Here is a 15,978-nt window from a genome sequence, read left to right as displayed (position 1 = left end):
ACATCTGCATTTGTGTCCTATGGAAGATTCAAAGCCATACAAGTTTGTTGTATCCTTTTTTTTAAGGGTTACCTGATCAGTCAAATTAGCAACTGACTCTGCATTACAATCTCTCAATGACAGCTCTCCTCCAAGCCTGGTTTCTTCCGGCAGAATTCAGAGCGACGCAGTTTCAAGCTGTTGGAACTGCGTAAGACCGGCAGAGACGGCGGCATCGCGTCCCCGTCCCGAGTCAGCCCTCCATCAACACCCAGCAGCCCCGATGACACCCCGTGCCTGTCAGGGGATCCGTACAACCGGCGGCGGAGAAAAATCCCAAAGGTACAGTCAAAAAGGGGCCCAAGTCAGTGTAATCCTTGACTTATCAGTGATTTATGGTTCTGACTGAGACACTGGCCTGTCGGCATGCTTCCACTGCTAATAAAAATGCAAGAAGAATGTGACAGGCAGATGAGACACCTGAAAAATGGAGGGAAAAAGTAATTTCCTTCAAAACTCCTTTGCGAAAGACTTGGACGGGCTGTGTCTGATAAAGCAAGGGCCGTGACTGTTTTCTTTTTCAACAGATGGTGCAGAAAATCAACGGCATCTTTGAGGCCCGCCGGGGGAAGAAGAGGATGAAGAGGGTCTCGCAGTCGACCGAGTCCAGTTCAGGAAGAGGTTTGTGAGGGCAACATTATACCTCAGCTAAATTTAGACATACCTTTTTCTGTTAAAGCCAAGCTTGAAGGAGTAGTACAGTACATTTGCTCACGCTTATCACAAGTGAATCGAGTATATGTTTCATTTTTAGTTTTGTATATGTGTGTGTATGTATATATATGTATATACACATACAAAATATGTATATATGTGTGTGTGTGTGTATATATATATATATATATAGTGTATACATACACAAAACTAAAAATTAAATGTATAGGCTACTCATATTATATGTTTTTATATATATTTGTTTTTATTTTTTCCATTTTTCCTTTTTATTTACGCACACACACACGTTATATGCCTACTTTATTTTTACTTTATTATTACTTAATAAAGTATATATATATGTATATGGAAAATTAAAACATGCGTACATTAAGGGCTGTCAGATCGATTAATTGCACCTAACATAAAATGTTGTGTTTATATAATATATGTGTGTGCACACACACACACACACACACATTATATTATATTATATGTACACACATATATTATATAAACACAAACTTTTATGTTAAATGTGATAAATCGATTTGCCAGTCCTAATAATAAATTAAAAAATACATTTATTTTTACTTATTACTTAATATATATGTGTGTGTGTGTGTGTGTGTGTGTGTGTGTGTGTGTGTGTGTGTGTTTGTTTGTACATATTGTACATTTTCTTTATTTTCTTTTTTTGTTTATCATTTTTTAAGAAAGATAATACATGGTTTATATCGAATTATAAGAGTTATAGTCTGACCCTTGGATGACCATATTTGTTGCACCCATATTCACCTAGAAAGTAACAGCCCATTTAACACTGCATTGTGGGACAGTCCGGGCCTCCGCCACATGTGCGTCCACTTAGCTTTATGGACACGTTTACAGTTTTGGGTCAGTTGCGTTTGACCCATTTTTCCAGGGATGATAGAATTATGTTACGTTATAGGATACACATGTGCACCCAAGCATGAAATGTCTTAGTGAATACCTGCATACTGATTCTCTGGTGACCTTTGACCTCTCTCTCTCTCTCTCTCTTCTCCGGCACAGTGACGGACGACAACAGCGAGTCTGAAAGTGACACAGAGGAGAAACTAAAGGGTAAGAGGCCTTACAGTCACTGAAAATCAATGAACTTCTATGGGGAAAGGCATCATATTTTTCCTCCTCATCTATATTAGCTCACAGTCAGAGATTAGTGTCGGTCCAGTCTATGTTGAGGCAGACCGGTCGATATCGCACTTTGGAGCGAGACTTGATGGACTTGCAGGAGAGGAAGTTGTTTGAGTACTTCCTGGTTGTGGCTCTTCACAAAACCAAAGCCGGTGTGCCGTATTTACCAGAAGTCACACAGCAGTTCCCTCTCAAGGTACATTTCTCATTTCTCCCGATCTATCTGGACTTGAAGATGTTCACGTCACCAGTAAAAGATCAGGAAATGTCTCCTAAGGTTTTCTAAACTCATACATCTGTGTTCCTGATTTTTTTTTTTCTCTCACTAGTTGGAACGAAGCTTTAAGTTTATGCGAGAAGCTGAAGACCAGCTGAAAGTCATTCCGCAATTCTGTTTCCCTGACGCTAAAGACTGGGCACCTGTGGACAATTTCCCCAGGTATCGAATCCACATGGTTTACAGCCCCTCAATAGTTATTAGAAACACATATTTGTGCCGTTTGGTAAGCAACTGCTCATTGTTACACAATTTTGAATCAAATCAAAATCTGTTGTTTTCAGTGAGACTTTCTCGTTCGTCTTAACCGGAGAAGACGGGAGCCGAAGATTTGGCTACTGTCGGCGCTTACTGGTGAGCTGCTCCCTTTATTTGTCATTATGCAGCAATAATTATTCAGACTGCAAGGCTAGACGTTTATGATGAAACATGAATGAGATGTGAATAGCCTCTCTCAGACTGTGTGCAAAATGAAGTAACATTTACTCAATACAAAAGGTTCTTTATTGTGGAAAAGGTTCTTAACACTAAAAATGGTTGTTCACTTAAAGGTTCTTTGGGGAACCAAAAATGGTTCTTCTATGACATCATTGTGAAACCCCTCTTTTGGAACCTTCATTTTTAAGAGTGTAGAATGTTTAAAAATGCAACAATGTTTCAAACTGTAGCGTTACATTATTGTCACATGACCTTATTAGGTTGCATAAATAATTTTTTGGGCATTCTCACCAGTCGTTTGTGTGTGTGTGTGTGTGTGTGTGTGTGTGTGTGTGTTTTAGCCCAGTGGTAAAGGGAGGCGTTTACCTGAAGTCTACTGCATTGTGAGCAGATTGGGCTGTTTCGATCTGTTCTCTAAGGTATTTCATCTGCTCTTTAAGTATTTCAGCAATCTCAGTCTGCATTTATTCTCTTGTGCTTCTCTGTGTAGCTGCTTTTGTCAGTATGCAAATATAGATCATTAATATCTGAAGTAAAATTTGGATACAAAAAATATAGATGTGACTGTGATTTTGTCGCACAGAACTTACTTGCTGTCCCTGGAACAACATTCTTATCTAGATTTTATTTTATTATTTATGTATTTTTTTATTTTTTTTATTTTCATTTTATTATTAGATTATTATTATGAATATTTTATTTTTCATTTTATCTCGATTTTTTTTATTTATTTTTTTATTATTATTATTTTTTATTATTATAATGATAAACTGATAGTAATGTTTGTTGCTCTTATTGGTGGTATTATTACTATTTTCATTTATTATGTTGAATAATATTAAGGCGGTGGGCAAAAACTAATAAAAAATTTGGTATTATTTATTTATTTATTTATAACTGTTGAATAATATATGAGTGATGGGCCAAAATTGTAAAAAAAAATATGTAACAATGATAAACCAATAATAATCTTTATTTTTCTTGTTGGTTTTCTTCTTCTTATTATTATTATTATTATTTATTTTGAATGATGTTGAATAATATTTGGGTGGTGGGCAAAATCTAATAAAAATATTTGGTTTTATTTATTTATGTATTTAGAACTGTTGAATAATATATGGGTGGTGGGCAAAAAAAGAATAAAAAAATATGTTTAATTACAATGATAAACCGATAATATTGTTTGTTTTTCTTATTGGTATTATTATTATTTTTATTTTATTAAATTTTTTTGAATGATGTTGAATAATATTTGGGTGGTGGGCAAAAACTGATAAAAATATTTGGTTTTATTTATTTATTAAGAACTGTGTTGAATAATGTATGGGTGGCGGGCAAAAAATATATAAAAAATTATTGTTTTATTACAATGATAAACTGATAATAATGCTTGTTGTTCTTATTCATATTATTGTAATATTTATTTATTTTGAATAATGTATGTATTTTTTTTGTAGGCAAAAAATTAAATAAAAATAGATTCAGGAAAATGTTAATCTAAAACAGTGTTGATTTCCATCTGATGTAGATCCTGGATGAGGTAGAAAAGCGACGAGCAATCTCTCCTGCGCTGGTCCAGCCTTTTATGAGAGGAATAATGGAGGCTCCGTTCCCAGCGCCGGGAAGAACCATCAGCATCAAGAACTTTCTTCCGGGATCAGGAACAGAGGTCAGTTTAAAGCCGGGAATATGAACACGGTTTCTTTTTACAGTGGCCTTGCAAGTGTCTGGTGAGTGTTTCATCTTGAGAATGTTTTAACTTTGAGTCTCGAAGCTAATTTGCGTTTCTCTCTCCCTCTCCTTCTGCAGGTGATAGAATTATGTCGGCCTTCAGATTCCCGTCTGGAACATGTGGATTTCGAGTGTTTGTTTTCCTCTCTGAGCTTGCGTCTGCTTCTGCGGGTGTTTGCTTCTCTTCTTCTGGAGCGAAGGGTCATCTTCACCGCAGATAAACTCAGGTACGACCCCTTTTACACCTGCTGTCACCTCTGATTTGGTTTGCATCTGGAATTAACAAGCATCTCAACCAGCAATATAGCCAGAAATATCCCAAACCCTGGTTTTAGCACAACAGTTGATTGACAGGTGAGTAGGCGGATGTCCAGTTGTGAATCAGCATTCATAAGTTGAAATAAACACATGATAATGATTCACATGATAATCCTATGGATCAGTCTGAGGTTTGTCGGCATCGAGAGCTTCTTCCCTGAAGATCTGCACATGTGTGTTTGTGCGTGAACCCAAAAGACGACGAGGGAAGAATGAAAAGATATGACACGGCAAGAGCGGGGAAAATGCAGCTTGTGGAACCGTTTTTCACAGCTCAAGACAGATATGGAAAAATGCTGTTGTGTAATATAGTCGCCTTGGGAACAAAAGTCAACCCCAATGTTTTTTTCTACGGAAAAAGCTGCGAGACTAGTCCTCACTGGAAGATCTGGGCCTGTCACGAGAGTTGTGTCCCTTTGTTAGGGATCATCAATGCAGCGTCCTCCCTAAAAATTATCATTTTGATATTTTTGAGAAAGATGAGCTGATGAAATGCATCTTAGGAATAGACAAAATACAGGAATCGTTCCGCAAATCAGAGAAGAAATCTGCATCCTAATGAGTAAAATTGAGTTTTTAATGACAGGCTGATGACATGAAGATTAAAAAGCAAGAAATGGCTGTCAGAAAATAAGAAATAAGAAATAAGATGATACATTCAGTGAAAACAGGCAACTAAATGAAATATACAAAATATTTATATATATATATATATATATATATATATATATATATATAATAATATGTTATTATTATTATTATTATTGTTTTATAAATATATATATATTTATTATTATTATTATTATTATTATTATTTTAAATTGTTTAATTATTATTATTATTATTATTATTATTATTTTTATTTATTTTTTATCCTAATGGGTAAATCACCCATTTAAATCATCCAAGTTCAGGTCATATTTAAGCTCAAAATCAAAAGACAAAATTAAGAAATGATATTTTCTTAATAATTATGGCAGTATTTTGCTAATTCTCCCATCAAATAATTTAAAGAAATAATTTATAAATAATATATTATAATGATAAACTGATCATTATTTTTATTACATTTATTTTTTGCATTATGGTAATGGGAATTTAGCAGGGAAAATGTGCGTAATAAAATGTCACAATGCAAAAATCATAATGATCCTAAAATAGCTTCTTCTTTTTTTACACAAAGTATAATTTAAGATTACAAATATATTTCTTAATTCATGCACCATTTAAAAAATACTCAAAGAATAAGCAATAGTAACACTGAGGCTTGCTTTAGTGAACAGCACTGATTGATTATTCTGTGCTGCCATCTTCTGGTGTAAATGTGTCAGCACAGTCATATCATTCTGAATACACATCCCGCTCTCTTTCTCTTCAGCACCCTCTCTAAATGCTGCCATGCCATAGTGGCTTTGCTGTACCCATTCACCTGGCAGCACACTTACATCCCAGTCCTGCCACCTTCCATGATGGACATCGTCTGCACGCCGACACCCTTCATAGTGGGGCTGCTGTCGAGCTCCCTGGCCCGACTCAAAGAGCTCCCGCTAGAGGAGGTGAGACAACCATACTACTGTTTCTGGGACTAGTACACAACCATACTACTGTTTCTGGGACTAGTACACAACCATACTACTGTTTCTGGGACTGGGACTAGTACACAACCATACTACTGTTTCTGCAGTATGTAGTAAGAAAACTGCAAATGTTCTATATGCAGAATATCAGTAATAACAGCCATATGACGTTTATATATATATATATATATATATATATATATATATATATATATATATATACTACACAGTATGAACTGTATACTGCATTCTTATTTAATAATAGTGCAACAATATGCAGCAAGGTTGTAATAAATGTATTTTAGTTTTAATTTCTATTTCATTTTCTATTTTTCTCTCCAGTTTAGTTTTTTGTAGTGCTGGGCAATGATTAATCTCTATTAATTGCATCCAATATAAAAGTTTGTGTTTAAATAATATATGTGTGTGTACTGTGTATAATTATTTTGTATTTATAAATGCATGCATGTATATATTTAAGAAATATTTGCATGTTCAGACTGTATATAGTATTTTATATATAAATAACAAATTTTTCTTAAATATATACATGCATGTGTGTGTATTTATATATACAAAATAATAATCATATACAGTACACACACACATATTATGTAAACACAAACTTTTTTTACATTTTTAATTATTTATTGTTGGTCAGTTGTTTGTTAGTTTTTGTTTTCAGTACATTATAGTTTTTAATTTAGGTTTAGTTTTTATGTTAAGTGATACATTGAAAATGGAGAATGATCTTCAGTGTTTCGTTAATATTTTGATAAATAATAATCATTTAAATATCAAATAAAATGCTGCGAACGATTCAGTGCGAGAGTGAACTGTCCGAATGAATGAATCATACTGAATATATGAGACACACACACACACACACACACACATATATATATATATATATATTATTTGAATTTAATTTTTTTCAATATTTTTTTATTTCAGCAATTGTTGTGCAGTGCATTGTGGGATACAGATACAGTATTCCATGCAGTTCTATTGTTGTATACTGCGCATTTTGCCAGATACTGCTAAAGTAGCACAGTTAATATGGTAGTATGCTGTTGGGAACAGAATATCTCCAAAGCTATTTTCAGTTGTTTGACCTTTGACCTCTTGAATGTTACACCTCATTATGACTAATGTGGGAAGGAAATGAGGCCAATAAAGTCTAGGATGTAGTGTGAATATTCTATATATACATTGCAAATGAACAAAAGAACAGGATTGGGCTCTTTTAGAGAGAAGATCAGAGGCCGGACACATTTCTAATATTTCCCTCTGAGCACTTCCTGTTCAGGTGGGCGGCCCTTGACCTCTGACCTCTTCACAATAGCTGTGATGGGGAAAAAATGACATCACTCTCTCCTCTGCTCTCTTTCAGGTCCTGGTGGTCGACCTTGGCAATAGTCGTTTCCTGCGACAGGTACGGTACTCTACTGAATGGGTCTTTTATTTGGGCTGGTTATGTGTTTCAATTAATCAAACAATCAAATCTTATGTTCGTGCTTCCTGTCTCAGATGGACGATGAGGATTCAATTCTTCCTCATAAACTCCAGGCTGCTCTAGAACACGTTCTAGAACGGAGGAAAGAGCTGGCCTGTGACGTGGCAGATCATCCAAGCGGTGAGTTAATGTCCGGTCCGTATGGAAGTTTGTTTCTGCCACTGAATAAAAACATTAAAAAGGTCATTGAGACTTTATCTCACAAATCTTGACTTTTCTCTCGCAATTCTGATTATGTCTCAATACTCAGACTTTTTTCTTGCTTTTCAGAGTTTACGAGTTAACTTGCAATTATGAGTTTATATCTCACAACTCAAAACTTTTTTTCTGGTAATTCTGACTTTATATCTCACAATTCAGACGTTTTTTTTTTCTCAATTCTGAGTTTATAATTCAGAATTCAATTCTTTTTTTCTTTTTTTTATAATTTTGAGTTTACATCTCGCAATTAAAAAAAATTCTCAAAATTCCGATTTTTTTTTTTTGTAACTCCCAATTCAGAATTTTTTTCTTGTAATTTTTACTTTTTTCCCCTCACATTTCTGAATTTATATCTCTCAATTCTGATTTTTTTCCTCGCAATTCTGAAAATTTTCCTTGCAATTCTGACTTTTTTTCCCTCACATTTCTGAATTTATATCACGCAATTCTGAATTTTTTTCTCGCAATTCTGACTTTATATCTCTCAATTCTGTTTTTATAACTCTCAATTCTGTGTTTATAACTCTCAATTCGGACTTTTTCTCGCAATTCTGTGTTTATAACTCGCAATTCTGAGTTTATATCTCGCAATTCTGAGTTTATATCTCGCAATTCTGAGTTTATAACTCGCAATTCTGAGTTTATATCTCGCAATTCTGAGTTTATAACTCGCAATTCTGTGTTTATAACTCGCAATTCTGAGTTTATAACTCGCAATTCTGAGTTTATATCTCGCAATTCTGAGTTTATAACTCGCAATTCTGTGTTTATAACTCGCAATTCTGTGTTTATAACTCGCAATTCTGAGTTTATATCTCGCAATTCTGAGTTTATATCTCGCAATTCTGTGTTTATAACTCGCAATTCTGAGTTTATATCTCGCAATTCTGAGTTTATATCTCGCAATTCTGAGTTTATATCTCGCAATTCTGTGTTTATAACTCGCAATTCTGAGTTTATATCTCGCAATTCTGTTTATAACTCGCAATTCTGAGTTTATAACTCGCAATTCTGAGTTTATATCTCGCAATTCTGAGTTTATAACTCGCAATTCTGTGTTTATAACTCGCAATTCTGAGTTTATAACTCGCAATTCTGAGTTTATATCTCGCAATTCTGAGTTTATAACTCGCAATTCTGTGTTTATAACTCGCAATTCTGTGTTTATAACTCGCAATTCTGAGTTTATATCTCGCAATTCTGAGTTTATAACTCGCAATTCTGTGTTTATAACTCGCAATTCTGAGTTTATATCTCGCAATTCTGTGTTTATAACTCGCAATTCTGAGTTTATATCTCGCAATTCTGAGTTTATATCTCGCAATTCTGAGTTTATATCTCGCAATTCTGTGTTTATAACTCGCAATTCTGAGTTTATATCTCGCAATTCTGTTTATAACTCGCAATTCTGAGTTTATAACTCGCAATTCTGTGTTTATAACTCGCAATTCTGTGTTTATAACTCGCAATTCTGTGTTTATAACTCGCAATTCTGAGTTTTTCTCGCAATTCTGAGTTTATATCTCGCAATTCTGACTTTTTCTCGCAATTCTGAGTTTATATCTCACAATTCTGTGTTTATAACTCGCAATTCTGAATTAATACCTCGCAATTCTGAATTTATAACTCGCAAATCTGAGTTTATATCTTGCAATCCTGAGTTTTTAACTCGCAATCCAGACTTTTCTTCACACTTCTGAGAAAAAGTCAGATTTGTGTGATAAAAAGTCTTTTTTTATTGTTTATTCCGTGGCAGAAACAAGCTTCCGTAGATCTGTTATATTCAGGGTTTAGAAAGATAATTTAGGTTGGACCAAGTGCCATCATTTTGCAGTATTCATTTTAACGGACTAGTCAGTTCTTGGACAACTAGCCGTCCATCCCGACTCATTTTCCTGATTCCTCTCGGTCGGTAGAGCCCAGTTCTCTGAGCAGCGTCGTGTCTGAGGCGTTTGTGCGGTTCTTCGTGGAGATCGTGGGTCATTACTCGCTCTTTATGGGTGGCAGCGACCGAGATGAAGAATCCTCCGCCTCGTCCTCCTCCTCTCCAACTCCTTCGTCCTTCCAGCGTGAGGCTTTCCGTAAGGCCGTGTCCTCCAAGAGCCTGCGGAGATTCCTGGAAGTCTTCATGGAGACGCAGATGTTTGCGGGGTTCGTGCAGGAAAGAGAGTTACGGAGGCAGGGCCTGAAAGGTTTGAACGCTATAAATCTTGGGAGAATGCAATTTCTATATGATAAATTATAAACGGTTTTGTCTCTAAAGTAAAGTCGCCATATTCTGTTTTAAACAGGTTTGTTTGAGATGAGGGCTCAGGATTACCTTGATTCTCTGCCAGGCAGTGAGAACAGAGGCGTCAACAAGTTCCTCAAAGGTTTAGGTAACGTCTCGCTTTCAAATCTAACCAAAAACTTGTCAAATCAAAGAAGGGCATGTTTGGAGGGACAAAGTGTTTCTGCATTATGTATAAAGAGCAAAATATTCAGATCTTTTGTATACATGGAATAACCTGATGAATAGAGTAACTGGATGGACCTGTTTCTTTTTTTTAAAGTACTGAGAAAAAAGAAAAAAAAGATTTGAGCAACAACAAAAAAATAGATTTTCACATTCAGTTTTGTAGTTTTGTTAAAATAAATGATATAAAAAATATAAATGTGTTTTAATACCATGTATTCCTACAAAACTATGTATATATATATATATATATACCATATTAAATTACATATACAACTTTTATGTTCATTTCAGTGCTATTTAAACAGTTATATATATATATACATATTGTTGGAATGCATGGTATTAAAACACATTTATATTTTTTATATCATTTATTTTAACAAAACTATATCCTGAATGTGAAAATCTATTTTTTTTTGTTGCTCAAATCTTTTTTTTTTCTTACTAGATATTATATTTAGTGCATTGTAGAATTTCACAGTGTTCTATGCAAAATACAAAAGTGTAAAATCTAAATATATTTATTTTATAAAGTATTATTTTATATTCATATTTAATAATGTTATATAATATTTAATTGTATATTAATAATATAATAAAATAATTGTTTATATTTAAATACTTGTATATTTTATTTTATAGATATTATATTTTCTCATAGAGCATGCATACTGTATCCCACAATGCAACCTGCTGAATTTGACTTCCGAAAAAAAGATCTAAAGAACTATAAGCAATATTTACCATGATCTCAAATAGACAAAATGGGACTAAAAATACAAAATAATTTTATTTTACACAGTCATGTGACCGCAATGTAGATTCGCCACCACCAGTTTAACCATTATAAAAGGAAACAGTATGCAGCTCTCAGTGTGCAATAAGCTGGTTTTCCATTCTGAACACAGCGTTGATCTGATGGGCCTGTATTTGTGATGTGAATAATGATTTCTGGTTGTGTTTGGCTGGGATTTTGAGCCTTTCTCTTTCCTCTTTCTTTCTTTCTCTTTCCTCTTTCTCTTAGGACACAAGATGAAATTCCTGTCCAAAAAGTGAGAAATGCCTTCACTAGCCGTGCTGCATGATTATGTTAGATCGTCTGACCCAAAACTGACCAGCAGGACGGGCTACGGAGACCCGGCAGGACCAAAGCCAAGGAAAACATGGGCCGAAACACTGAACAGAAACAAACCCAGTGCACCAAACCACAAGGACCTTAAAGAACTTTATTGTAACAGAAGTGGTGATTGGTGATTATATATGTACAGTTCTTTCTCTCGTTTTCTACATTTTTAAGAGATAGTGTACAACTTCTTCTGAAACAGGAGGCTATAAATTAATTTATATTCTTTCTAGAAATGATAATAAAGACCTTTACGACTTCCTCTGTAAAACTTTATATGTTTCCCCTTTAAAAATTAAATAAAATTCAAAATGATGTTGTTAGTCTATTTATCGTAGTACGTCGTTACAGACTCGAGACCGCCGAGAACTGTGACTGAATGAAGATTTGTTCCGTGTTAGAAAAGGGGAAAATCTAGAATCTCGGAACTGCGGGATCGGAACTGTTCTGGAACTATTACGGAAAAGGTTCTCGACCAAAACCAGAACAAAGCTGGAGTTTGGAGATGGTCTTAAGTACGTTTCAGGATCACCACTAGAGTTGCTTTTTTTTAAAGTGTGCTTAATAAACAGTTTTCACTAGGATTTTATCTGGCGTCAGAATCGTTTTTTAACCATAGATCTTGCCAGGTCACCTGCTTTCCTGTGGGTCTGGAGTCGTGGACGTGGCGTCACCATCTCATTTACTTCATGTTTACTGGATGTTTCCAGGCATCTCAGTGCGCAGGATGGATCGGATCGTCTTCTAACCTGCGGATCTTTAAGGTTGTGGACACAGCGAGTGTGTTTCGGGTGCAGTTTTGTTGGCGTCCTGTGGAGGGCTCCTGAACCTGTTGGACACACAACAACGTCTCTGATATGTTTCATTGAAAACTTTTTGAAAAAACAGACCAGTCAAGCTGTTGACATTGCCTTTACACCAGGAAAAGTAAACCAAAATAAACACTATTTCCATGGTTATTTTTTTGTATAATGGTGATTCCTTGGAGTAGCATGTAAATAAATTGCTATATGAATATGCCAAGGAATGCTTATTTGAAAGCATTAATTGTACCATGCTACCGCCACTGTACAATACTTTTGAGCAATTCTCCAAATGAGGGTTTTACCCTTATAAAAAGAAGGAGCTGGCAGTGTTAGTAGACACTAAAGATCATTATGCATGTACCACGGTATTTACATGCTACTCCAAGGTAAAACATAGTAGTACCATGGTATTTTCTGGTACTTTTTGTAAGTGACATTAGGAATCTTACTTTTTTTTTATCATTACTTCCCCCTCATACACTGATGAAGAAACACAAGTAAAGATTGCACACTAATAACGTAAAAAAAAGACTATATATATATTTGTTATTTGTTTGAATGTGATATTTGTTACACACACACACATATATACATTCACATACATATATATTTGTAAACACACAAACACAACTGTTCAAAAGAAATCTATTTTTCAAACAAATCTCTTCTGCTCACCATGGCTGCATTTATTGTATCAAGAAATATGGTAAAAACAGTATTATTGTGAAATATTGTTTTCTGTCTGAATGTATTATAAACTGTAATTTATTCCTGTGATCAAAGTTGAATTTTCAGCATCATTACTCCAGTCTTCAGTGTCACATGATCCTTCAGAAATCATTCTGATACGCTGATTTCCTGCTCAAGAAACATTTCTTATTAATGTAAAAAAAAAAAAAAACAGCTGTGCTTCAGCATTGTTACAACAATATCTTTATATTGTTTTTGGTTAAAACTATCTTTTAATAAAGAAAGAGTGAGTTTTTTTGGTGTTTCAAAGGCACTTTTCTATGACTCTTAGGACACTGCAGTCTCTCATACTGACCAGAACAATATGAATCCCTCTGGATCCAGGCTTATTTCCTTTTCTCTCCACACCATGACTGCTCCTTTTTCCTTTCCAAACCCGGGACCTCCCCTCACACCTCCCTCTCTCTCTCTCTCTCACTCTCTCTCTCTCCTGTCCGCTCCTCACGTTATACTGAAGCCAATTCCTGAAATTCCAGCCTTCCTCGCGCGCTTCCAGTCACTCAGGCAGATTTTACCCCCCAAAACACCTCATTTACCCTACTGTTGCCGCAGACAGGTAAGAGTTTTATTTATTTACATAATTCAAAGTGACACTTGTTTGTGTAATCATTTTAAATAAACAATCTTGTGTAAAGTACAGCTGTACAGATCTTCACCTCACATAGGCGAACCATATTTCAGAACAGCCGGGAAACGACCTCATTGAAGTGGTTATTCTGACACATGATGACGAAATGTGATGTAACAATGGAATGTTTGGAATTGTTGGAATTTTTACCGAATTCCCGCGTTCTTTTTTTCTGCTTCACTGGAGCGACTTCCTATGTAACGGCCGGAAACTTTCTGAGGAACTTTAATCGCGTCATAGGCGCGCGGGTGTTCAGCAGGAGCGCGTGTGGCGGGAATATCAGTTCGTTAGTTATTATCGCGATTAGAAACTTAAACGTAATATTAGTTCTTTGAATACTAACAAATGTCTGCAGGTGTTTTTCCGTCACATGAACCAGTTTAATAAGTGTGGAAAAAGTATATCATATTTAAAAAAAAAAAAAAGTAGCCTATATTGACCCATTTAACTTGCTTGTTTAATAACTGTGTAAAGGTTATTATTATTGTTTTGTTTTAAGCTAAAAATAGCAATCAAATAGTAATATTATATAAAATATTGTATTTTTAAATAATTGTAATCCATGTTTATTCATTTAGGCTATTTTTCTGCAAGTAGGCTAATAAGCCTATTCCACTAAAATATCTATCTATCTATCTATCTATCTATCTATCTATCTATCTATCTATCTATCTATCTATCTATCTATCTGTCTGTCGGTCTTTCTATCTATCTATCTATCTATCTATATGTCTGTCTATCTGTCTGTCGGTCTTTCTATCTATCTATCTATCTATCTATCTGTCTATCTGTCTGTCGGTCTTTCTATCTATCTATCTATCTATCTATCTGTCTGTCTATCTATCTATCTGTCTGTCGGTCTTTCTATCTATCTATCTGTCATCTGTCTTTCTGTCGGCCTTTCATTCTATCTATCTATCTATCTATCTATCTATCTGTCTGTCTGTCTGTCTGTCTGTCTGTCTGTCTGTCTGTCTGTCAAAGGTTTGGGCACCAATCATTTTTGGATTCTGATAAAATACAGTTTTTCTCAGTCGCTTTGGTGCATTTCTCACATCACTATTTACATTTGCACATCAGTTAATGCAGTTCTCAAAACAATTAGAACAAACTGCAAAACCTAGTTGATAACCTGCAAAAGCGTGTCATTTGCTCAAAATGGATAGCTCATTCCTCAAAAGCAAGTATTCATGTCAATGAAAGTGTCAGTGTCATCAAGATGAAAAGTCCTGACACCATCGTTTATGAACAAGATAGTCAAATGGCTTTGTCATGTTTTCATTATGACAGTTTACTCTGTAAATGTTTTCCAATGCAAAAAAGTCAGATCTTGGTGACACTACCTGAAAATGCTCAAGACAGCACTATATGCACAGCCATTTGAAAAATACAGTAAAGTTACACATTACTGTATTTAGTGAGGTAACTGAGTACAAGACACTGAATATGTATGTTTCACATTTTTACTGCATATGCTCTTTGCAATTCTAATTTGTTCACAGCATTGTGCAAAAGAAAAAATGCACCCTTATTTACAACACACATAAACTCCCTTTTTCAGGATGTTTTTTTTTTTTTTTTTAAATAAATGTGCAAAATTTGCTTGACAGATTTTGACAACTCGTTCAACATTTTTGTATGTAATGACTCAAGCAATGAAATGAGGACTATTAGTTTTATATGGAGTGACTATTCAGCATTCACAAGTATAGTTAATTTTGACTGACATGACATAAGCAAATGATAATGTTATAAAACAGCAGAGAGTTGTATGAAAGCAACTGATGCATATCCAAAAGCATTTGCAATTTGTTGGAAGGAATGAGAAACTGCTACTATGATGTGCACAAATGACTAAATGTTGTGGAGGTTGAACTAACTGTTGTGCAAATGTAAATAGTGATGTGAGAAATGCACCAAAGTGACTGAGAAAAACTGTAATAGAAAAGTGATAAACTCTGGGAATAATGTTGTGATCAAAACAATCTTTTTTTCTTTCTTTCTTTCTTTCTTTCTTTTTTTTAAGGAGTCCACAATTATTTCCTTCACTAAAATGTTAGTTTTGTCAAGAAAATCAGATGCATAATTTGCATTTTTTGCATTAATTTGCATCAACAACATTAATGTTCAAGCACAGTTCTAAGATCATGAGAAACATACAGTATCCAGATTTTTGACTGCTTTGTGCATACACAATGTTTTCGTCGATCACTGTTTTTTTTTTTTTTTGCATTTGTTTTGTTATTGTTGGTGGACAAATGAATGATCCTAAGACAATCTCAA

General features: G+C 34.6%; 2 protein-coding genes across 4 annotated transcripts in view; both read left to right on the top strand.

Annotated features, from left to right (window-relative positions):
* LOC311282483 (DENN domain-containing protein 2A) overlaps positions 1–12,095 on the top strand; it is a 41,948-nt gene extending 29,853 nt beyond the window's left edge. For all 3 annotated transcript variants that reach the window (XM_084396281.1, XM_084396282.1, XM_084396283.1), the window contains 15 exons: positions 124–321; positions 567–660; positions 1,750–1,800; positions 1,881–2,068; positions 2,202–2,311; positions 2,434–2,503; positions 2,929–3,006; positions 4,116–4,256; positions 4,397–4,545; positions 6,015–6,192; positions 7,607–7,648; positions 7,744–7,849; positions 9,847–10,122; positions 10,222–10,308; positions 11,413–12,095. In XM_084396281.1, coding sequence (XP_084252407.1) covers positions 124–321; positions 567–660; positions 1,750–1,800; positions 1,881–2,068; positions 2,202–2,311; positions 2,434–2,503; positions 2,929–3,006; positions 4,116–4,256; positions 4,397–4,545; positions 6,015–6,192; positions 7,607–7,648; positions 7,744–7,849; positions 9,847–10,122; positions 10,222–10,308; positions 11,413–11,444 — 1,800 coding nt within the window. In that variant the 3' untranslated portion in view covers positions 11,445–12,095. The remainder of the gene's footprint in view (positions 1–123; positions 322–566; positions 661–1,749; positions 1,801–1,880; positions 2,069–2,201; positions 2,312–2,433; positions 2,504–2,928; positions 3,007–4,115; positions 4,257–4,396; positions 4,546–6,014; positions 6,193–7,606; positions 7,649–7,743; positions 7,850–9,846; positions 10,123–10,221; positions 10,309–11,412) is intronic.
* A 1,406-nt stretch (positions 12,096–13,501) lies between these two features.
* tead4 (TEA domain transcription factor 4) overlaps positions 13,502–15,978 on the top strand; it is a 38,095-nt gene continuing 35,618 nt past the window's right edge. Inside the window, exon 1 of the mRNA XM_084396280.1 lies at positions 13,502–13,623. The gene's annotated coding sequence lies outside the window, so the exon portion shown is untranslated. The remainder of the gene's footprint in view (positions 13,624–15,978) is intronic.

Source organism: Rutilus rutilus, assembly GCF_951802725.1.
Source record: "Rutilus rutilus genome assembly, chromosome: 23".
Classification (NCBI taxonomy): domain Eukaryota; kingdom Metazoa; phylum Chordata; class Actinopteri; order Cypriniformes; family Leuciscidae; genus Rutilus; species Rutilus rutilus.
Note: the sequence above shows the minus strand (reverse complement) of the source record. Positions and strands in the feature narration are given on the sequence as shown.